Source organism: Hippocampus zosterae, chromosome 15, assembly GCF_025434085.1.
Source record: "Hippocampus zosterae strain Florida chromosome 15, ASM2543408v3, whole genome shotgun sequence".
Lineage (NCBI taxonomy): Eukaryota > Metazoa > Chordata > Actinopteri > Syngnathiformes > Syngnathidae > Hippocampus > Hippocampus zosterae.
Genome location: NC_067465.1, coordinates 1604129 through 1629307, shown reverse-complemented (window position 1 = coordinate 1629307; position 25179 = coordinate 1604129). Strand labels below are relative to the sequence as shown.

The following is a 25179-nucleotide window of genomic DNA, read 5'->3' as shown; positions in this document are numbered from 1 at the left end:
GACCGTAAATCTGATCAATGAACGTTTGCTATGGTATCATTATTTGACATTACCGTTAATAATGTTGGACAGTTTCCGTAGGACTCGAAAGTGTATCAAAACTTTTGACTACTAACGTATGTTTGCATTATTTTTGCATTTTTTTTATTTTATTGCAATATTTCCAGGTGAACTTTTTTTTTTAATTGCGTTTCTTCCTGACACCGCTTGGTGGTAAAAATGCTACAGCACGATGAAGAGGATTGTTCAAATAACAATTCTAATGAAAAGTTTAAATATATTTGCCCGTTCATAGATTAATACCTGGCCCATAATTCGGTCCACGGGCATGATTCTTGCACTTCAACAAATGACCTGTCAATTTTCAATAAAAGTAACTGTTGTTTCTAATTCCGTCCACTGGAGGTCGCACGAACGAATGATGAACAAAGCCCAGTGGTGAGAATGACGGTTCTATTTAAAATGACATTAACTTGACAGACATTTCTAAAGAAGAAACCATTTATTACATTCTTAAAACCACATATAATGTATCCCATTGGACAACAATATATATTGAGCTGTGTGACTCACTTAGTAGTGTGACTCACTAGTAGTATATCTCTTGTACATTTTTTTTCTTACAAGGAAAGAAAAGGGAGACGATAGTCCTTTTATGGACTTTTCCCCAATTATTTGCCAATTAAATAAAACGATTACTGACTGGAAAGGCCAAAAAAGTGGAGACATGTAAAGAAAGTGGATACGCGACAAATAAGTGAAGATCACAGCAAAAGGAAAAAAAAAACATAAAAACTTAAAGAATGGAGTTGATCTTTAAAACGGATTTGTTTGTGTTCCTATATAAATGCTCATAAATTTAAAGTTACAATATTAGGACAAACGGGAAGGGGTCCCGGGGCAGTTTGTGAGCAACATTCACAAAAGTAGAACATTTACGTCCACACTGATTATGGTGATGGGGTGCAAAGGCGTGAGGAGGACGAGGCTGCTCATAGAAGCGACAAGAGATCACAGCTAGCTCCCTGAGCGGCAGGCGGCAGGCCTTAAAAACTTCCCAGCACCCCAAGTAAGTAAGTAATGCTGAAACAACCTCCTCCGGGAGTTGACTTTTTGTTCAAGTGAAACGCACCGAAACTTTGAAGGATCTTGCGTGAACCGAAAAACAAAAAAAGATAAACAAGAAAGTCTTACAGGCTTTGAGGTCCAACTCAGGGGGGCAGCTGGTAGCTCCGTCTGGCATAAGACTAGTGTCCACTGAGAAACGGGTGGCGGGGGGGGGGGATTGTAAGTGCTTTTTATTCAAACAAGTGTTGGGACTAAAAGTGGAAAGAACAGCATTTCTACAAATAATACAGTTGCTCCAACCAGTCAGGAAGGTGTTATGATACAAATTGTGGACCGTCGGGTACCTGAACAAGTGCGACCGCATAAGTGATTGAAGGAAACAACACCCGACTGCTGGTTAGAAACAGATTGACGAGGGGAAAGGGGGGGGGGGGGAGGGGGCGATACCGTGTATCCCCTTGTCTCAGGTTCCTAAAGTGTGGCTTGCTTGCTCTTTTCCTTTCGAGTCCCGTTTGTCCTCCTTTTGTTTCTTCAGGCGAGGGGGGGCACAGTCATCATCAACATCAGAGCTCAGTTTAAATGCCCAACAAAGGCAATTTGTTTCCTCCGTCGGACGGACACGCTGCTGCCCCCGTTTGCATCTGTACAACAAGTGTCTGTTCACCCACTTGGTGGGTTTGTTGTCATGGGGTGCGGCGGAGTGGGGACAAAGGGTGCTGGGTGTTGTCATGGAAACCTGAGAGTACTAAATAGAGAGGAAAGTAGTCCAGAGTCCGAATATCAGCTTCCTTTTGTGTGCATCTCACTTTTCTCTCCCTTTCGCTCTGAACTAATCTCACGCGCTCCCAACACTCTCCGCAGTCGCACATAGTCATCTATTTACACTCTTATTTAAAATATTTGTATATAAATGTGTATATAAATTAAAGATCATTTCATCGTGCCCTGTCTCTTAAGTGGCATTTGCAAGGAAAAGGGACGCGTGGGAACTGAGGTTTTCTCAAGGCAGCACCGAAACGCAGGCGAAATGTGAGCGAAGCGGCTCGGGGAGCTCAAGTTGTTTTTGTAGTTGGTTTTTTTTTCTTCTTTTTTGTATAAAATGACTTGTGATCTTGGTCCCTAAGTGTCAGTACACTAATAGGGCGGTTTTAGTACGAATATCCGCACACACATACCATACCGAGGGATCAATATTGACTGAAATCTTCTTTCTACGAGCATGTATGAAACCGTCTAAGCGTGACAAGGGTTATACATTCACCGTTGAGTCGTTGCTTGTGCACTGGTGCTCGTCGAGGTACATTCATGACCGGTTGGGCGATCCGCCGCGGGTCAGACGTTACGCAAGTTTTCAAAACTGGCGTCCGCCTCGTGCATCTGCTCGTCGGTGCTGCTACAATACGCAGAGCGTGCGCGGTCTTGTAGTGTTAAGGTGCTTTGCCTGCTGGGAAAGTGGAGGGCGACTTTGGAATCACGGGAGACGGAGTCTTTTAAGTCCTGGATTGTCTGCTAACTGCTGGTTGTTGAACATCAACATATTGGATCCGACTCTGTCTCTCCTTTTCCCTTCCGCTAAACGCACTCCCTCCATCTCTCTCTGTGTCAGTCGGTCAGTCTTTCTGTCAGTCGGTCCGTCGTGTCTAGCTGTTGGTGGAGTCGGGCAGGGAAAGGTCGGTTCCAAACACCTCTCGGTACAGCGGAGGGAAACTGTACGCGGTCTCCGGGTGGACCAAGCGGAAAAACTCCAGTTTGTCAATGTGGAGGTGACAAATAGATTTCATGATGGGTAGTTTGGACAGCATCTGCGGAGGATCGAAGATGCGGGTGAGCTTTATTTTTCTGCTGACGTCGGCATTTGCTTATGAGGCGTCATGGCGGCCTCCTTTTACCTTGTCCAGTTTCTCCTCAGAAGCGCTCTTAAGAAGGCTGTGCTGCAGAGCCAGGTAAACTTGTTCCTGAAGCTTCTGAACCTTTTGGCCATCCATCAGCCACGGCCGATCTGGAAAAAAATCACAATAATGGCACGTTCGGTGAAAGCGTCGTGATTTTTGCTCAGCCAGCGAGTCCGTTTATTGAATACAGTCATCGATATACCGTGGATATGTGACAGGATCAATGTACAGCACATACGCTGATGATGATGCAGGAGTGAATTTCAAACGACTCCCAGAAAATACATAAAGAAGAATAATAATCACCAGGGGAGAGAAGAACAGCGGCGCTAAACAAAGCCACCTCTTCATCAGACAGCTGGAGGCGGCAGAGTCCTTTGCCCAGTTCAAATACTGCACTCACCAGGTCGTCACAACCTGAATAAACACATTGAGAAAGTCATTGAATTACTTGATGACAAGTGTCAAAGGGCTAAGTTGAGTTTTGAAGACGGCCTCCATTTTACGATCATAGTGTATTGCTCTCTCTCTCTCTCCCTCTCTGTGTATATGCACAAAATCATAATGTCTATAACGCACTTGTCCATGAAGACGTTTTGAGGTCCAAGAATCTCTGCTTCTTAAGGTAGCACTGACATACAGCATATATTTGTACTTTTTTCCCCCTTTTGGCAATCCAACAGTAATGCAATTCCATTTTCAACCAGAGGAGACAGTGTTGAGTCACTAAGTATCTGGCTTCAGTTTTACACAAGGGAGGGACAGTCAGGTCCAGAAATATTTGGACACGGACTGATTGACACAATTTTCAGCGTTTCAGCCCCAAAGTCGATTTGGAATGAAACAAACAAAATGTGCTTGAAGTGCAGTTTCGTTGTGTGTCTTTTTTTACGACTCAAGTTTGGTTCACCGACAGCAGAATGAACTAATTGGTACGTGTGAGCTAATTATCGCGTTCCTTTTAAAAACGCCCCCGTATTATATTTACAACCTCTGGTACCTAGGAATGACGCAAACGCAGTGACGCATGTTTCTGTGTGAACGTTGGTGCTCTCCATCTTCTTGCGCTTAACCCTTAGCACTACTTCAAGTACGTACATTGACTTTCCGCTTGCTCCTGTTGTATCTTGATGTAGACAACATTGATTTTTAGGATAAATTAAACACTTTTGATGAAAGCATACTGAGAAAATATTTGGATTTCGTGTTGGCATTTGGACATGACAAGCATAGGGTACAGCAGGTGTGTGGACGTCAATATTTTGAAGCTTTTGAAAAGGTGATAAAATCCTCATGCGATGCTCACCGAGCGCTTTGAAGAACTGAGGCAAGGCAAATTTTCCATTGAAGAAAATGCTGCTGTTGTTGACGTTAAAAGCCCGGCACATCCGAATCAGCAAGACCTCCAGGCATCCTGAAAGCGTAGCCATAGTGGCAAAGATGTGGAGAAGTGCACGAGGAGGGAGTTGGACGGGGGATTCACAGAGGGGCCGAAAATACTCCAACATGAACACACGGACACATGTAAATTTGGTTTCAGATTAATATGCATCATATGTGACAAACATATATTCATAAATGTATATTTGAAATAGTTCGTTTACAGAACATAAACCCATTGTCAAATACATGTTTTTTTCCCATTATTTATATAAAGAAAATTTGTCACACATTTTCCAGAATAATGTTTTTTTTCCTCCCCATTGTCCAAAGAAATGGGGCAAAAGAAGGAAGAGAAGGAGACAAAAAAAAACAAGAAGGAACTCAAGTTAGCAAGTTTTAGATTCCTGTTTACTCGAGTCGAAAACTCTTGTGACTTATGATTTCTAAATATACCCGTTGTGGACTGTACACTGACCTGCTTTCAGCAATATAATCTGGTCATTCTGGCAAAGATCCATAAATCCAGCGATTCGTTTGGCAAACTCCACCACGTATTGGATGGCATTTGTAATGTGGTGTGCGCACTCCTGCCACATCCACTCGGCTGACTGATCAACAGAAAAATGGACTTGTTTAGAGTGGTTTCATCAGTCAAATATGAACAGCACTTGAACAGAGGCAGTTCGCGGCTTTATCTGAATAGTTAAATCTGTTACTGTTGGGGAGATAATACGTACCTTGTTCTGAAAAGCACGCGTTTCCTCAGGTGTGTATTGGACCAAGTTGAATCTCTTCATGTCTTCAGCGCTGTACTGACATGTCTCCATGTGAGACTTCACAATACATTGCGAGATTCGCTCTGCAAACCAAATACAACAACCAGAGAAGCATATTCATCACTCAAAGGATTTGGAACACGAGTCAAACATTTGAGAGCTCGACAACCTGATTTGGTTTAGCGATCTAAAAATCATGGCGGCGTGACCTTGCGTCACTGGTTTCTTGTTTGCTCGTCTTTCAGTTATATATTTTTAAACAAGCGGTTGAGTGGTGTGTCAATGATATCACAAGCCGAAGCCAGGCCGTTGTTCTATGAAGGTATTAGAATATCGGAAAAGAAGGCGTCCCTCAAGGCTCTGCGCTGGGACCATTATTGTTCACGACATAAATCATATTTTGCTTTAATTTACATCAAATTTGTTTCATTTCTATGCAGATGGCACTGCCATACACCCAGCCGACGTGCGCCTTATAACCGGTTGCACCGTATATATGGATCAATATTCTGGTTTCTTGGACATGGTATTTTAAATATTCTGTCAAGCGCTTTGTGAGAGCTGCAGCGGTGGTGAAAGCTCGAGTTAAGTAAAGCTGTCTTGTATTGTATTCCCTTCTCAATAAGTTCCATTTTAATTTTTCTTGGCTTGCACTTCATTGGCTTGGCATCTGACCAACAATGTGGATAACAAACCACAATCGACTTCAAAACCACTCGATCTCGTAAATCATGCGCTTCGCAGCATCATTGCCCTTGAAGGTGATCATATTTGCTTTTGTTTACATTTTAAACCAGAAATATGATCCCAAAACACTTTCGCGGCTTGTGTTTGACGTGGTGTAATCCGACGGCGAGGCGCATTGCACGATGCAAGCTTTTATTCGTAACTTAAGGGAATCAAAAAAGACATCCTTGTAGCTGGAGTATTCACACGACACAATCAAAGATGACATTTGCAAAACAAGTACTTTTGGCTCCGGAAAAGTTCCCCATGAGCTTTCTTTGGACTATCAATGCATTTTTTTGGTCACTTTTTCAATTTCGCATCGGTGAAAATTGCGGTCGTGTGGCGTGTCGCAACTCACCAAGGTCTGTTATTGAGCAGTCATCGGGCAACTGGTCCAGCAGCGCGTGTGTGTCTCCAAGCAGGGGAAGCGTGAGAGAATGTGTGTGCAAGAGCTGGATGCCACTGTTGTCAGACCCGTCTATCGTCTGCTGCGGAGAATTTTGATTGGACGGGGATGACGAAGAGGAAGAAGCGGATGATGAGTTGGAGGTATTTCCTGTGCTGGTCCCTCCGCTTCCGCCCAGTAGCTCCAGGCTGCAATACTCGCTGGCCTCCTCGGGGGTCAGCGGTAGGTCAAATAAGTCGGGGAGTGCCGCGATGTCATCGAGGTCGCTGAGGGTGGAGCTGGAGCCCCCGGTGCTGTAGGAACGGCTCAAAGCTCCCTCGCCGTCCTCTCCGCTCCCGCCGCATGCACCGTCCTCCCTGGGTGTTGTCGAGACCCCGTCTCCGGAGCCCACGCACTCCTGGGATTTCTGATGCTTCTGCACCTCAGCGTACAGGCTGTCGCGCTGCTTTTTGGACATGCGACCAAACTTCACCGCTGTGGAGAGTTAAATCCATTTGGGTCATTGGATCATGAAACCTCATACGTTATTTACTCATTTACTATTCACTCATCCAGCACTGTGGATGTTTACATTTGTTTACTGCCAGCAGGTATATTTGTTGAGTAGGTTTTTCAGCGGGTAGGTGTGGAAGAGGAGATTTAGGTTCGTAAACCACTGCAATCACTGCACGTGGGGGCGCCGCTTCACTTTACATTTGAGATCAGCACAGCTTTTGAGTAGAAGCTGAAGATCAGGGGGTGAGTCAGAAATTGCCGCTTGGATTAGGAGAGCGAAATGTCACCTAGCATTTGAGGACGTACATGTAAGCTACAAATAGAATATGTGATATGGTTAGGTAGTCGAATGTCTTTGCCCCAATCATGAAAAAAGATGATGCATTTCATGGAGTGTATGATGAACGGCATGTAAAAAAGCAGACGGACATTCAACTCGAGGCATGCCGTGAGTCGGCGCACTTCATTGTTGCAGATGTGTGAATTTATTCATATTTTGACATCAAAAGCGCTTTGTCAGTCTTGTTTTATCGTTTGAGGTGTTGCAAAAAAAAGAGTAACACGTCGCTTGTTTTCATTGTTTTTTGCGTCAGAAACTGATGCCTTTGGTGAAACCAAACAATGTTCTAATACTGATTTAAAAGAAACAGAAAAAGATTGAACTTTTGGTACGTTTGGCGCCTATATTGTGACAGAACACAATATTCCGTGGGTCTTGACGGATCACTCAAAATGCTCTCAAACATCTGGCAATATGGGGAACTCTGCTTTTTTTTTGATCCACCGTGGGCATGTATTGATCATAAAATGAGATACTTCAATGAAACGCACACAATACAATACAATACAATACATGCTGATTTATATAGCATGTATTGTATTGTATCTCATTTTATGATCAATACAATATCGTGTCAACTAATTTGTCATAGTGGCATTTTTTTTCTTTTCTTACGGTTCGTCTTCATTCACCTTAGAACCGTAAACAGCCGTACATCGAATTAGAATAATCGAGTATATTCCACGGTGAACAACACGTGACATCCAGCAAACGTATCTGCCGGCACATACGAGCAGTATAAAGTTCTCCATTTTATTGCTCTGGACGATAACAGTTTTGGACTCTGGTCCTCCAAGTAGTACTGTATGTTCCAGCCTTGATATCTCGTTTCCTCCATGACAATTCTACACTGGATTCGTTTTCTCTCCGCGGCCCAAAAGAGAGTAGGACGCAAGTTTTGAGGCATCTCTCCAACAGCTGAAGTTTAACACCATTAACACCGAGAGCTTCAGATTCACCCGGTATCAACTGAGCGGAATGTGTGACACAGCTACACCACTTTATTTAAAGTCTCGACTAAAAAACCTCACAGCTGCGACACTTTGCGATTCGGCCACACGAGGGTAATCGTGAAAAGAGCATGTGGAGGTGTGCAAAAAGGAATAAGTTCCGTTTACCATCTCGGCTCATGCCCAAAGCCAGACACTTCTGCAGACGACAGTGCTGGCAGCGGTTGCGGTTCGTTCGGTCGATCAAACAGTTCCTCTGGCGCGAGCACGAGTACATGGCGTTGTTTTGCTGGCTGCGACGGAAGAACCCCTACAAGGGACGCACCCGGCGGACCCATGAACATTTGAGGTCCGACAAATACATTGAAGCATCTCTCGTGTTCCTTTCTTACCTTGCAGCCTTCACAGGTAATGACCCCGTAGTGGATCCCCGAGGACTTGTCCCCGCAGATTTTACAGGGGATGACCTCGATTTGAGCTGCAGGACCAAAAAACAAAATTGAGCAGGTCAGAACAAAATTCCGAAAATAGATTTGACAATGGAAAGGAAACAAGAGACCATTGGTTCCCGAATTGCTGCCAACACTAAAATAGTTGGCGCATTTAGTCCGACCTAAAACACACAATCAGCTGGCTTCTGTTAGCATACTTTCTTATTGGGAGCGCGTCGATTGCCCAAGTTGTGTGTGTGTTTTTTTTTTCTCATCGTTTAACCCATAGGGCTCAAACTCGAGGCCCGGGGGCCAGATCTGGCCCGCCACATTATTTTATGTGGCCCACGAAAGCGGATCATGTGTGTCAACCTCCAAATTTTGTAATCATTTTGCTCCTCTGTTTCCACTCACAATAAGTCAACAAACAAACAGATAGTTGACTGATTTCCAAACTACTAATCCATCAATTTGTTGTGTACAAGTACCCGGTAATAATACTATGTGAAGATTAAACATTTATTCGGCTCAACGAGAAGATACTCTGCCACACCCCTTGTGAGAGACTTTGAGCAGATTTCAACAAAACCAAGGCCTTCCTTTAAGACACGTGCTCATGTTTCATCAAACGTCCCGAATAACACGTCAGCCCCGACGGAAAGTCTTTTCTGCACTCGGGCGAGCGGCTTTTCTATTGCTTTATGATGGCGGTTGTGAACTTTGCCTGTCTTTTAGCGCAGTCCATCCGCACAGCGCTGCCTTGTTGTCCTCGCTTGTAAATCGCAACCCAAATAATATCCATTGTGTCGTCCGTTGACCTAGAAACGGCGAGCCGCGGCCTTATCTTGTCACAGTTAGGCGTTCTGTAATTCTTTGTGCTCCGAATCAAACGGTGGCGCTTCACTTCCAACTGACACAAAGTGCAAAGTGTTTTTGTTTGAAGTCTTGACGTTTGGTCTTTAAGAGCAAAATGGTTCTCAAACTCACCTTTGAGTTTAGTCTGAGATCTAGTTTGAAAAGAAACATAAACTTGCACGTCATTTGTGAATAGGACTAAATGATTTATTTTGCATATTTATGTTGTTTTTGACATTTGTAATATAAAAAGGAGACGAGTGAGCGGCAACGGAAACTAACGCAAATAAACACGGTCTTGTGAAGAAAAAAAAAAAGGAACTGGAACGTCTCACATCGTGTGCACACAAAAAGACTCTGAGAAGCGAACTTGCCTTCAACTGTGTTTGTGTGCACCCTGCATGAGGCCCCCCACAAAGGAACAGATTGCACAAACAGATAAGGGGATCACATGACTGTTGCACACTGAGATGAACAAAGAGCCTTTTTTTCTGTCTCATCGGAGGCAAAACAACAACATCATAAGATGTTTGTTGGTGTGGGTTATTCATTTATTTTTGGATCTCAAAGCTCTTGAGTTTTGTCTGATCCACATTCGTTGAGTCATGCGACTCTTACTTTGAAAGGCAACTTGCCACCACGAATACATACTCTCTGACCCGTTCGGGTCTAAAGCTCTCTGACTAAAATACTGTACTCCAAACGATCCGGGCAGCTGCCGGCATGCAATGGAAAGAAAAAAAACCCTCCACCCTCTTCCTTCGAGGCTCCCCCCGCCCCCCATCTCTTGATTATATAACTCTCATCTGTGAGCATTCCTCACAGCACTCATTCAGCCGGCTCACTCTAGCAACATGTCGGCGATCCGTCCTCGCCGGATTCTCGCGATCCCATTGGCCGGGCTGTGACGGCAGCTTGCTTGGTATTGGCTGAGTCAGCCGTCGCTTGGTTGCTGTAGCCTGTCAGCCCATGTGGACATTTTGTCCCACTGACACACTTTCCCACTGCATGGGGAGGGGGGAAGAAAGGAGGGAAAAGCAGGCAGATCACTGTGCTCCACAGACTAGTTTTAAGGTGGAGCTCAACAAATCGCTTGCTTCCATGAAAAAAATTTTTTAAAAAATCTTTCCTTAAACCTTGGAGCTTGCATCAGAAAAATGAGGTTGCGTAACAGTTCAAATTAAAGCCTCTGAGAAATAACGATGATACCGGAAAAACGGCATTTTCCAGTTCTGTCTTAAAAGACGTAAGAAATAAACATGGTGTTTTATTACTGATACACGCCAGTTCAAAAATGATCAAGCTACCGTATGCGGCTACTGTACAGACAAAGTAACCTGGATGCCATCTCTTCGGTTTCCTCTGCCTTTGACAGTGAGCTTCGGTACAGCCGCGTCTATTCTTATCCCCCCGCTAAGAGCCAGAAATACAATACAGATGTCCATACAGCCACACACCCTCAATGTTGCAGCTTCACAGGCATGTCTCTAATCTCTTGACCAAAGATGGTATCGCAGTATGTACCGTCGAAGTCCAGTGTGAGCATATAGCTAACCGCTAACCGTCAAAGCCAGACAGACCAGAGGAAAAAGTTCTGTTGACATTCATTTTTCCATCACTTTGCCAAGGCACGGGGGCACTAGACAAGTTCCGCTTAAGGCAACATTTACCTACTCGGAAAGACAGGCCTGTTAAAAAAAAAAAGAGACACAGAGCGAAAGAAACCAGAAGAAACAGTTGATGTTGCTCTCAGCCAGTTAAACGTCTGAGCTAGTTATCATGCGTCGGAAAAGCCACTTTTGTCTTCCAACATTTTGTTCCAGGTGGAACAGATTGCCAGTAATGTAATTGCATAACAAGCACGCCTGTAGGCCAGTGTGTCAAACAGGTAGCGTGTCAGTGTGTCAGTAACGTATCAGAAAGGGAAAAAGATGTCGACCTTCCCACATGCCCCCCCCCCCTGGTGTGCGTGGTCACACGCATGTCAACGTATGTGACGAATGTCAATACTCTCACAGCCAGTTTCAATACGAGTACAAGCTGTTCTAGTTAGCGCGCCGTAATATGAGCACAGCTCGATCGCACTTTGGCATCACTTGGTGGAAGGAAGCCGCTGTTCTGCGTTTTTTTTTTTTAATGAGCTCATTTCAAACTGAATAATAATCTTCCCCCCCATTCCTTGATGTGTTGTAATACCCTTGTCTATTTGCAGTATGCCTACACTTTGAGAGCAAATGAGCCAAATGAGGCCTTGTTGTGACTTGCTGGCTACTAATTGGAAGGGATGACGGCATGGGGTTTCATTCCGTGGGTTTCGGCGACGCTGATTGCGTCATGTGGCGCGGCGGGGTGCCAGATGATGGTGCAGCACACGCAGTCATCTTGCAACAACCTTCTGCCGTAACACTCTCCATTATATTACATCGAGCCATGTTGCATGCATGCCTCCCGTCATTTTATTCTTGCTGAGGTGGTAGAGCACTATGCCTTTGCGTGCAATCCCGAGATTTTAAGGGCTTTTGAAATGGCGACGCTCTCTTAAAAAAAAACATCAGTGAATCTGGGGGTGGTGGGGGGTGGCTGAAAACAGCAAAGGATTTTCAAGGCCCCGTCTGTCAGATGTGATGCAGATGTAATGTCGGCATGCTAACGATGGACTCAAATCATTTCGAACCGGAGTGCCCAAAATCCGCTCTTCTAAAGCCCGAGAATGATCCCGATTCAATTTGGGCGCACCCCTGATTGAGAGGAAAATAATTGTAATATACCGAAGGGGTTACATACTGTACATATAAATCGTTTTTCTATGGGGAACAGATCAAGTGACAAAGTAAGGCTTCTGATTTGTTTACAGTTGGATATCCTGCCTCCAAACGGGAACCTCCCACCACCAGGGGCCTTCTTAGCTTCTTCCTCACACCCTCCGCTCGTTTACTGTACTTCCTGTGATAAAAACAACTACTGCACAGTGCACGCTACTGTCATCTATTTGTGGGGGTACCAAGGGGTAATGTGATTAGGTGAATTTGTGAATATGTGGGGGGTTCACTGTACTCTACCATCCCGTGGAAAAAAAAAATAATAGCACATGGCATGAGTCCATGTGAATGCAAGGCATTTAGATCATTAGCATTTTTTGCATTCATTTATTCATTCATTCATCTTCCGGGCCGCTTGATCCTCATTAGGGTCGCGGAGGGTGCTGCAGCCTATCCCAGCTGTCTTCGGGCAGTAGGCGGGGGACACCCTGAATCGGTTGCCAGCCAATCGCAGGGCACACATAGACGAACAACCATCCACGCTCACACTCACACCTAGGGACAATTTAGAGTGTTCAATCAGCCTGCCATGCATATTTTTTTGGGAATGTGGGAGGAAACCGGAGCACCCGGAGAAAACCCACGCAGGCCCGGGGAGAACATGCAAACTCCACACAGGGAGGCCGCAGCTGGAATCGAACCCGGTACCTCTGCACTGTGAAGCCGACGTGCTAACCACTGGACTACCGGGCCGCCCATTCATTTATTATCCAATTATATTTTCATTAAACCAAATTGCTTAGGGCACCTACATTCTAATACTACCTTAAATTCGCTGACAGGATTAGGAATTGAAAGTATCTCGCTCTCAACGTGAACCATTCTAAAGGTTCAGTGCCTGTTACCGTCGGAGGGAATGTACAGATGTTAATCATATGCTGCGCTGTCGAGGTCTCGGCCCGACAGCGCAGCGAGTTCAAGTTCATTCCGCAGTGGCGGTTGGGGAAGAGTCAAGTTGAAGTGCAAGGGCAACTGTCAGTGGGCTTTTATGCACATGGCCTGCAGGCAGGCAAGCAAGGCAGGCGCTTCCCTCAGCCGCCCCCCCCCCCCCTTCTCTGCTGCGCATGCTGTGTAACGTTGGGTGACATAACTAGGTCAGTGGAACAGCCAGGTCCCTCTCCCTCTGTACAGTCACACGGCCGGCCATGCTGGCACGGCCATGCCAGCTCGACGACATCGCAATCGGCCTGCTAAAAACGGCATGCAAAATAAATTCGACATTTTCTTGTCTTTCTTTTTTTTTAATAACAACGTTCCAAAAGCCCAGTTTTGTTTTCATCTGCAGCGTCTTTCCGTTGCTCACAACCAGATCTACAGTATGTGGCACTTGTTAAAAGAGTTGGATGATGAACTAATGCGCAGTATATCTACACTGGGATTGACACGATGAAAGTATATAAATAACGAACATCTCGATTACATAATTGTAGTTTTGGGTAACAACAATCTCGTCTCAAGCCCCTCCCATCTTCCTATTGCATAACACAAACATGCAACCCAAACCAAAATGCACAGATGGTCTCCGGAGTGATAGATGTCATGAAATTCTTCTTCTCGTTTATATCACCCCCCCCCCCACAAAAAAAGACAAATACACAAACGTATTCAATTGTTCAAGTAATCCGTACAGAATTGAAAATTCACAAAAATCATCATCTTTTATGGTTGAAATTAATTTATTGGAACCCCCCCCCCCCCCCCCCCCCCCCCCCCCCCCGCTGCAAGTAAAGTAAGCACAGCACCGCGGTCTTGAGTCATAATCCTGTCATGGGGCGACTTAATGCGCGCTTGGTCGCAAAAACTGGCGCACCGCGAGGGTCTGTCTTTGCGCGCACATGTGGCACGCAACTCCTTCGGCGTGACGATTAAAACGCGCCGCCAAGTTTGCGGCAAGCACGCACGACGCGATGCGACTTAACTTGAACGCACTCACCTCTCATTTTGACGCGTTCTTTCTTCTTAACGGCTCCAGGAGAAGGAAGCTCGGCTACATTTGGCTGCGCTTGCAGGTGACTAGCCAGAAAGAAGTGGCTGTGTAAATAAGGACGACGAGACGAAAATACGGGGAGGGGGTCGGAAAAAAAACCACCCCGATGGTCCTCTAGGATTCGTGGAAGTCCGAGCGGAATAAAACAAGGAAGAAAGTCGCTTTGGATTGCATCCTATAAACGCTCTTGCGAACGGCGCGCTGTTTGGCTCGAATAGCCCCCGCGGTGTACACGATGGGCCACAAAGTCAGCGCCTTCCTCTCAGTCTACCCTGCTAACCTACTTTCTCCAAGCGTGGACTCTCTCACATGATCTCACCGCCACAAGCTCCTCGAGCAGGAGCGGCGGGGGCGCGCGCAAAGCAAAGCGCGCGCGCGCGCCCTGGGACGAGCTTAAGGTGGCAGTGGTTGTTGAGAGGAGAGGCCGCGGGGGCGCGCGCGAAGCATCCTGTCGAACCTCCATGCCAAAAGGCGATTAGATAAGTTGTTTAAGGATCGCTGAGTTAATTGTAGTTGTGTTTTATTTGCACCTGTTGCTGTTCATAATATTTTATGTGACGTCACCAGAGGTGGGTAAAGTGACGTTACATTGTATTCAAATACTCATCTTCCGAGCCGCTTGATCCTCACTAGGGTCGCGGGGGGTGCTGGAGCCTATCCCAGCTGTCTCCGGGCAGTAGGCAGGGGGGACACCCTGAATCGGTTGCCAGCCAATCGCAGGGCACACAGAAACGAACAACCATTTGCACTCACACTCACACCTAGGGACAATTTAGAGTGTTCAACCAGCCTGCCATGCATATTTTTGGAATGTGGGAGGAAACCGGAGCACCCGGAGAAAACCCACGCAGGCCCGGGGAGAACATGCAAACTCCACACAGGGAGGCCGGAGCTGGAACCGAACCCGGTACCTCTGCACTGTGAAGCCGACGTGCTAACCACTGGACTACCGGGCCGCCCTGTATTCAAATACAAGTACTGTTAATTAAGACTGCCGTATATGATTCAAGTGAAAAGTTGATTACTTAGCGATACGCGAATTTTGTTTGAATACACTAAGCAAGTAACTGGTGAGTGACTTCTGATTTAATTACGTAAATTAAAAAAAATCGCGCATTGGCAATATTTAAATAATTAGAGAAAAATCTAAAAATAGGAAAATGCCAAATTTAAATATTGCCTCTTAATGTCACCTCAAAGAAATAATTATACAAAAAGGAAGTAGAAGGCAAATTCAGGCACAATAAATATTGTTGAAATGATTTATATGTGATCATATGCACTTTGATTGTATTGAACTTTGACAGCTGCCTTCAATCACATTTATCAGCAATCTGGACATTTGTTTCATTCGTCCAACCGACAATGTCCAACAAAACTTAAAATGATCTTTTTAACAGATTATCACCTTTTGCACGTGCACCACGGCCAGTGAGTATATTTGCGTGTGCTCTGGATTAAAAGAGTACTGCACAAATTGCAAACTGGAGGATGCCAGCCAGGCATCTATAGGGAACAATGCGGAGACGATTGAACGACTACCGTACTGAATTGCCATTGGTACTTCTGCAATCGAGTCAAACTTCCAAAATATGTCTACAACTCCCCGATTTTTATTTCATCTGTTTGACACGAATGAATTCTGTCAGCACAAGAAGGTCACATCATGTGGGTTTTCCCCGCAATAATCGTTCACAGATATGTCAACGTATGCTCCATGGAGACCTTGTGGAGTTTTCTGCTCGGTTCCTGTTTTGCTTCATTTCTGAATGCGTCATGATGTTTTCGATTCATGCTATACCCGAGAATTTTGCACGACGGTCGTCAAGCGCAGATGGGTGGTGTGGCGCACAAGATTATAATGACTTCTTTTTTTTCTTTTCTTTGTCTATTTTTTTCGATTGCAATCACGTACATCGAATTCCAATGGAATGATATTATAAACATGTGCGTAAGACGGACGCCCCCATAGTGGTGATGTGTGTGTGTGTGTGTGTGTGTGTGGGGGGGGGGGGTTATGATGCAATGCTCTGGCAGCAGTGTTATGAAACAGCATGAAGGCAGAGATTATTCAAACTAGGTTAGTAGAGCAGCGGCAGTCATGGCTTCTTTCTCTCTCTCTCACACACACACACACACACACACACACACACACACACACATTCATTCCCCTTTTAGTAATCCTTTTCATCCTTTCACTCCACAGCTAATATGTCGCACATTTTCATTCTCCAGCGTGTGTGCCAGTCACTGCTGCTCAAGCCCGTGCTGCAGTCAACCCCCCCCCCAACCCCCTCGTTTTACTCTCGCCCCGCGCTCACAACCGCTCTAAAGCCCCTCTGTTCTATGTCTCCCTTGACAACAGCAGTGACACTTTGACCTTAGTGCTTATGTAACCGCTGTGCAGATTGCTTAGACAGACAGAGAGAGAGAGAGAGAGAAGATGAGGTGGCTTTTGCAAGGCAGACATTTTGTTGCCCGATGAGAAAGTAAGGTGGTACAAGAGCCAAGAAAGCTTTGGGGGGGGGGGGGGGGGTGCCGGCGGGCTGTCTTAACAAGAGGCCAGCATGGATGGGGGAGGACGGTGAAAATACCAACGTGCATGAGTGTTCAACATCATGTCTTGTCACAACAAACAGATGCGCATTCAAACACTTCGCCGTTGAAAATCCAATGTGAGAGTTGCAGTACGGGCGCAAATGAGGGGGGGGGGGGCAGGCTCTGTCGCACCAAGAGGAATGTGCGGGCACCCCCAGTCCGGGGGAGCCTGGCTAGGAGGAAACCACGCAATAGCCGCGTGATCCGCCATCCCCACTGAAATGATCCGACTGGCTCGGAAAGAGGCCCCCCCCCCTACCCAACACCTGGGCCCACTGTATGATCCAGCTACGTTATGCTAATTTGAACAAATCAGATCCACCAGTGTGTTGTACATGCTGCAGTTTATTTTTAAAACACCACGTCTGCTTCTTTGTGGCGTCGACGTCTCCTTGAGCCTTGTGACTCTGCGGAATCGAATTTAAAAGCCTTGCTCACATCAAAGTGACTTTGTAGGGATGATGGTTGGATTGTAACTGATTGGCTGCGCGTGATTTGATATGGGGGGGGGGGGGTTTATAAAAAGCGCATCTATTTGAATCAACACTATTCACAGCTACATGTTTAGTCATGTAAACAGGGAGCGGACTGTGTCAAACGTATTTTGACTTATGTCAAAAGTCCGCCCTACCCCGTAGCATAATCCTCATTTTCTAATTAGCATAATGCTAATTTTCCTCATTGTCATTTTCTAAATCTCCTCATCTTCTCCTCTCTGAAGGTGCCGTTAACTTTAAAAACATTCCCCTTCCTGCCTACTGCGGTTGTGCTCTTTGCTCTGTCAATAGGTCAGTGTGTCACTCGCCGCACCTCATGTTTTATTTGCTCCTTCTTTTATAGCTTTTACAAATCATTGTACTGTTTCTCTCCGCACACTTTTGTCATCTTCTCTTGTCAGACAGTGTTGCAGCTTCAGCGTGTGATCAAAAGCCTGCACCGTGTCACTAAAATTGGAGTTGAGGCGCAGGTCAATAGGTAGAGTTTATCTCATTGAGCAAATACAACCCCCCACTCCGAATAAGATGGATCGCTGGGAGGAGAGCAAACATATTAATTACATTTTTTTTTATATTGTCCTTGACCTGATGTTACGGAGTGCCGAGGCACTCTAAAGCGTTCACACCGGATTAAAACACGGGTCTATATGATGGCCGTCATGCTGGACTTTTGTTTTTCTCCCCTTCCTCGTTCTCGGGTTGTTCTCTGTGCGACGCGAGCGTCACGCCGTTGGACTGTTCAAAGGGAAAATGCGTTTTTGGTCTGTAAGCACAGCTAGCTAACAGTACGTCAGTTAGCTAGCTAACAGATTGTTAGCGCATTGTTAGCTATATGTTAGCTAGCTAACAATGCGCTAACAATCTGTTAGCTAGCTAACTGACGTTCTGTTAGCTAGCTAACTGACGTACTGTTAGCTAGCTGTGCTTACAGACCAAAAACGCATTTTAGCTAGCTTTAGCTAGCAGATTGTTAGCTAGCTAACAATCGCGCCGAATAACTGCTGATGGGAACAAAGGCGCTTAAGTTCTTATATAATTTTATATTGTTTACGATGATACTAGTGCAGCGTGTTATACCGGAGACAAATTCCTTGTGTGTTCTACATACTTGGCCAATAAAGATGATTCTGATTCTGATTCTGATTCTGATAATGGGGTAGCGCTGACATTAACCAGATAGAAAAGTGCGTCACATGGTGAAAAACTGTTTAAAGCTTCATGTCCACACTTGAGTACTACAAAGTCCTCAGTCATTGAACCGTTTGCCTCCAAACATGTGTAATCTATTTAGAATCAATCTCTGAATCCCCTTTTCAGGGTCTTTCATGAACATGTAGTTCATCGCTGTTTAAATGAAGAGCACTTGTGATGACGTACTCCCTTCGAAATCCGTACTCGTGGCCACGGTTCTGTTCCATTAGCGATGCTTCGCGCAGACGCCGTCACGCACGTTTACATTTGCGCAGTATGCCCAGACATGTCTCGACAACCGCCGTCATCGACATATTTCTACCTTTGTCACTCGGTCCATCTCTGGTTTTGTTCTTTTTCCACTCCCACATTGACTTGAATAGCAAGGCCGTGGCTCGTGTTGACACAGCGATCGGTGCCTAAGCCTCAAAATGAGGTAGTGCATGAACTGAAAATGAAATGTGCTTGGGCAATTGGAGTCCCTACCCGCTCATAATGCAGCGATATGAGGTCGAGCTGTTTTTCCTGTGTGTACACAAGCGCGCATGCAAATATATGCCATGCAAATAAGTGCGTAAGAAGTGGGTTTCCGTGGCAACGGGATTGTTTTCATCCCTGGTGTGTTTCGGTGTGCTTTGCTATGTGAATCTGACCCAGTTACACCCCCTCCCTTCCCCGCCCCTTCCGTGCACATCGACGCTGTTGTGATATTTGTTTGTATTTTGTATCCAAGGCCATCGAGTGTAGCGAGGTGGAAACAAGAAGTCCAGTATCTTGCAGACCCCCCCGCCCCCAAGGAAATACTTTCTGCTTCCTTCATGTTTTAGCCCAATGACCTACATCCTTCTGGAGCCTTCCTGCACTGTCCATACTGTCTGCTGGCCAATCCGACCCCCCCCCCCCCCTTTTCATATTTCTTTTATCCGCCCTCATGCTCTCTTGACTCCCTACGTCATTTTAATTTCCTTCAGGGCCAGAGTAGTATGTTTGTTTAAGCCTCTGCAGCCCTACATTATCTAATCATGGAAGAGTGGAGCCACTGGATGAGTCTTTTGAAACAATGACAGCGTTTTCCCGTATGAATCACCCGTTTTGAACCGCATATATTTCTCCATATATTTGCGCTTCGTCAGGTTAATCGCATTCGCCGCCCACGCCTTTTGTTCGTCATTGGAGAAATCTTGCACGTAGCACCCTAGATTTGGTGTTAATCCACACAGAAACACTGCATTTGAGAATCGGGCATGGGTGAGATTTGATTAGGTCAGTTCCTGTGCAATCGGGCCCAGGATGACTCATAGCGGCGCAGGCCTTCGCAGAGACATCTAGTGTCGGCGTTGAGATACGGCAGGGCGGCCTTACGTAATAGTTGGAGTTTGCTCCAGATCGTGCATATTGTATGACTCTCGGGCCTTTTTGATCAGAGGACCGCGGGGACACATGACAAGTCACAAGTCACAAGCTTGTTATGCGGTTGAAAAACGGCACTACACGGTGTCATTATTTCCTTTCTTTTGCTTCTTTTTACTCTCGTTCGGATGAAAAGGTTGTACAGTGGGCTTGCGCGCTACAATCGACAACATCATGACACCTTTGGACCTTTTTTTGGCCATAAGAGAGATACAAAGAGAGATACATTGGTACCAACGTTACTATCCGCACACGTTTCAAGTCCATTTCTCCAACTGGATTTTTCAGATTGACAAATGCAGATTGACCCCCCCCCCCCCCCATGGATTGAAAAATATTATGCAATCCACCACTGGATTTTAAGAATGAAACTATCAAATGAATGTGTCGCTGACTCATCTAACCCGAATACTCAAATAGGCCTTTCGTCAAGTGGACGCCTGCTGATGCTAATAAGACAGAAAGAAATGGTCTGCGTGGAAAGTCTGCATTGCGTCACAACGGGGGAGTATCGAGAAGGTGGTCAGGGGGGACAGATGGGTGTGTCTTTGCTGACCTAGTTACAGCAATAGAACACCCCCCCCCCCCCCGCTCCAACTCACCCCTCCTCCAGCCCCCACCATCCACCATCTCTGCCTGACGTGTAAAGGGCACTTTCAAACAGTACAGGCAGCCAGGAATGGAAATCAGGCAGAAGCAGACCGAGGGGGGGGGGGGGGGGGGCAAACTGGAGATGAGCGGAAGGATGCAACACAATTAAAGGTCGACCGAGACGAGCAGACAAATATATCCACAATGAAGTACGAGATCTGCACAGAGATGGGAAATATCTTTACACAAACAGGAAGAGCCTCCAGCGGCTTTCAGCAAATTAATAAAGACGGGCTGCATTTGTAATATTAAACCTCCACTCATCCTGTGGAATATTGGATTTTTTTTTTTTTAATTCTTCATTGGGGAGTAGGGGGGGGGGCGGAGAAATTACATCTTGGCAGCGTAAAGCAGCTTTTAATAAAATCAGAAATGCTCTAAAGGCACAAAATACAGGCTATGATTACTCATAAACATGATCTAATCTCATATTTCCTGTGCTTCTTATAGAGCAAAGCTTGAATTTCGTGGCCGTTGTAGCGTAGACGACGTCTGCGGGATTAAGTAGGCAGGATTAACGACAGACTTCAGGGTATATTTTACCTCCCTGGCTCCTCGCTGTTTGAACAAATTTTGACCCCTTCAAGTTCAATTAGAACTAGTGAAGACAGAGACTGAAAGGTCAAGTATCGTAAAACGTTCCTGACACACACACACACAAACACAAAAACACATACGCCATATCAGTTTACAAATACTTGCAATGAGCTGAAAGTTAAAGGGGCGGGGCGTGGAAAAAAATATATTTTTCTTATTTTACTTAAAACTCTCAATATAACCTGTCAGTAGTACACGAGTGATATGATTAGTGAGGAAAAAACAATGGTGGATATTGGAGTTGAGGGGCCTCCCCCCCACCCCCTCCTCAGGCAGCCACCAGGATTCAGAAGTGACATGGAAACATTTTCCCATGACCGTTAAATGACCTCTTTTTGACTTATAAGTGACTAGCTGGTCCGCCGCCCTCCGGGCGGCTCATCAGCTAGTTCCTGCGGAAGGCTGGTAAGGTGGGCCTTCGGCCCACAAAAGTGTTGTTGCTTGGTTCAACTTTTTGTTCATCTTCATTGCTTATCGCGAAAATAAAGAGATGTTTAGCTCTACTAAATAACTAACAATTTCATTGCAATGCTTGTGGGTAGACAACATTTTTTCGCTAAGATGCCCGCGCGATCGTAGTGAGCCACTGCCTGAGCGGTACAGTGGCGGCGTGCAGCGGCGCGGTGAAGTAGGTACGTTTTGAAAAGGGACAGACGGAAGGACAGACCGCGTGCGGGACGACGCGCAATATATATATATAGATTGTACATTGACCAAATGATAGAATTTCACACGGCTAACATTCAGGGTCGTATTCACCGAGGGACTGAGCGGCTTTGGCGTGACGCTAACCAGTGCAAATGGAGTAAACAATGTGAAACAGAAATGAGTCGTGAACTGAGATGCCAAGCCGAACGTGTCTTGCTGCGCGTATTGAAATGACATAATCTGCATATATTTGGCGGAGAAATTGCCCGCCGCCTCGATGCTAAACGAGCCTCATTGCTAAACGCTAACGCCAGCGCTAATAGCAACACGCAGTTTGAGTGAGGCAACTAGCGGCCAGAAAATGAGCGCGACCCAGTTGAAAACCTCTCGGCGAGTGGCCGCGTTGCCAACACCGCCAGTTTTAACAGTTTTAACACTGCCAACCGCCCCTTTAAGGGGCAATTCAATTCTTCAAAACTTTCTGCTCCGTCATCCCTTTTCATCTCGTGCATTCTTAAACGATTCTCTATTGCCTGCCAAACGACCCTCCCCTTGGATTTTTCTTTTTTTTTTCCTTCGGTCTCCAAATTTCCACCCTCACTATTCTTGTGGGCCTTGCCATTTGGCAAGCAATCTTTTCCCCCCTTTGCTAAACGACAAGAATCTTCATGTGGAAGAAAATCTCTCGTGGCAGGAAGCCACGACCGGCCCGATGCTTCTTTCAAGTATTTACTGCTGTGTCGACAGCAATGTTTCTTACAGATGAGCTCCTGTGCTGCCCCTCACAAATATTTCTTTCATAGCCGTACTTTTCTTCATCCGTGGCTCGAGGCTATATGCAGGTTTACTTTTCAGGTAACATCAATCCATCCGTTTTATATTCCGCTCATCCTCATTGTGGGTCACGGATGAAACGGAGCCTTTTTCCCAGCTGACCTGGCGGCCGTAAACATCCCGGATGAAATCATCAGTTGTGTGATTTTATTTTATTTTTCCTTCCCTGTGGAAAGAACTAATTGCTGACCCGGTTCTCCTCACAATCTTGTTATTCGGAAGGGATGATATGCCGTAAGTGGGTTTTTTTTTTTTGGACTTGGGGCTTGTCTTTCTGAGAAGATTGACTTTGTTGCACCCTTTCTTGTAAATGTGACATTGATACACATGCAATAAAAAGTGCAATGAGTGCCAAATGGCCAGCGGGATGGACTTTGAACACCTCCAATCAATGAGATGCGATCACAGGTTATTTACCTTGGGCGTGTTTGGTGATTAATAGATTTGATTTTTTATTGCATGTGGGTTTTTTTTAGAAGCCTATGTTATGTACTAACCCCCCCCCCCCCCTCACCCCCCAGTCCTTAACGCTATAATAATTGTTGGCTGTAATATTTCTCACTGTTTCATGGTAGGGCTTGTCCAAACCACAGCAATGAGGCGCTCTAAAGTGGCCACGGCAAGTCCCTGTCCACACGCTGGCCTTCGATCTCATGTGAATGCACGATGGGCATGACGACAAAAAAAAAAACAGTTTGAGTTGGAAAATGTGTTGATTGATTGAAAAGATGCGATTGCATCGCATGTCCAATTGCTTGTTAAACGTGTCATTTTACTCACTCTCTCTTGAGTTTGTTGTTACCCAGCGTCTGCTCAGACGGCATCTAGCACCCTCTTGCGCTGAAGAAAGGAACTGCAGACCCTGAGAAATCAGCTGCCTCTTAACTGATGTTTTCGCCACCGAGATGAAGAGAAAATAATATATGACATTATGGTTTAAAACCGCCAAGATGTACAAATCGAATGCCGGGGTGGCATTTAAAGATAAGACACTTCACATGTAGGTTATGCGTGCATTCAGCACCAATCGCAACACAATAGCAGTACATGATTATATTTACATTTAATAGCAGTACTCCAAAGATTGATGGTCATTACCACAGAAGTATTTGAACAACTGAAAAAAAAACTCGGAAGGCAGGCATACGGTATGTTCTCAGTTCTGGCTGAGATCGGGCCTGCATCTCTACTCATAACAACAGGAAAGGGCCGAAGTCGGCGTTCAGCCAAAGTCACAGAGATACTTTACATCCATCTTATTCACAGCGTCGGCACAGAAGAAGAATTCAAATCAAATCAAATCAAATCAAATAAAACCCTCACACTTCAATCACACCTCTCTGTCTTGGGAAAGACCCCCAAAACCAAACAAGTGTGCCTACCAGGTGATTGTTAACATTATTTACAATTGTTACAATTTTGGAATTGCAAAAAAAAAAAAAAAGTCTTTGTGCTTCTCTGTTACTAAGCAGCATAATGCCAATAAAAACAATTTCTCTCCCAGGCGGGAAGCAAACACATATCTTTAAAATCCTTCAATCCGGCAGTTGATAGGCAAACAGAGTGACAACCACGAGACAAAAAAACAAAACAACCCCCCACCCCCCAAAAACTAATGACAGATATGACACAAAACGTGACTTGCCATAGTCCCTCACAGCCTTTCAGTCCATTTCCATTTCGCATCCACACTTTGCGTCATGATAAAGCGCATTGAGAAAGTGTCTGTACACATATCTACAGTTTTCAACGCCGTCGCTCGCATGGCTGCAGCTGCGCGTCGACAGCGCAGGCCCAACGCGCGGAACAGAAAAAAAACATTCAGCGTGTAAGGTCAAAGGCTTATATCTCACGTAGCATACTGCAATAAGTACGATTTCAGTCAGCGGTGGCGGCGCCGCTGACTAAAATGGTCATCATGGCACTTGAACACAACTTGTTTTTCTTTTTTTTTTTGCTTTTGTAAACACTGTCAAGGAGATTTGGGCACAGAGATGAACTGAAACGACACGATAGAGTGTACTGCATTCCTCGGCCAACTTAAAATCCTCCCGTCCTGAGGTTTACGTCGCTGCGAATGAAAAAAAAAAAAGTTTCCGAAATAAAGGGAACACTTGAACTGTAATCGCTCACTGAGCGATTACATCGAGTCATTTGTTGACAACAAAATGACCTAACTGACCCCCCCTCAACATGCACCTTCTGAAAACTGGATTTAGAATCCTGCTCCATAAAGGAAAAATGCGATCACCGTCTCATCCCATTTTAGTCAATTTCCTCCAGACAACTGCAAATGTGGCTGTGTAACGTTTATGCGTCTGGGAATGTTCCTGATGAGATGACTGATGATTTCCTCCGGGATTTCCCGACCAGGGTTCATGGAAGCTCCTGGACACTTTGCGCTGAGACACGAATGTGATACTGGCCTGTCTTCTGATATCTCCTCCACGCTTTTGACGCAGCCGCGTTGAGCGGCTCGAGCTTCCCTCCGCGGGCTGCTCATGTTGCCACTAGTGATGGAGGAAAAAAGAACGCGGCACCCGTAAAAAAAAAAAAAAAAAGCATCCCTTGACGTCTCTTCTTCCCACCCGTTGTCTGTCGCGTTTTGCGGCGCAGCAGTTG

The 25179-nt window shown here is 45.5% G+C and overlaps 1 protein-coding gene across 2 annotated transcripts; it reads right to left on the bottom strand.

Annotated features, from left to right (window-relative positions):
• Positions 1–483: 483 nt before the first annotated feature.
• Positions 484–14487, bottom strand: LOC127616147 (nuclear receptor ROR-beta-like). Of its 2 annotated transcripts, none has more exons than XM_052087584.1 (10): positions 14078–14487; positions 8432–8517; positions 8208–8349; positions 6207–6728; positions 5081–5202; positions 4819–4951; positions 4267–4374; positions 3267–3377; positions 2958–3067; positions 484–2870 (listed from the first exon to the last, which is right to left on the bottom strand). In XM_052087584.1, exons 1-10 carry the CDS (start codon positions 14082–14084, stop codon positions 2709–2711), a joined length of 1503 nt encoding a protein of 500 aa, XP_051943544.1. In that variant the 5' UTR covers positions 14085–14487; the 3' UTR covers positions 484–2708. The 2 variants fall into 2 exon arrangements, with proteins under 2 accessions (XP_051943544.1, XP_051943545.1); XM_052087585.1 differs by lacking the exon at positions 14078–14487 and adding an exon at positions 10171–12324.
• Positions 14488–25179: the final 10692 nt, after the last annotated feature.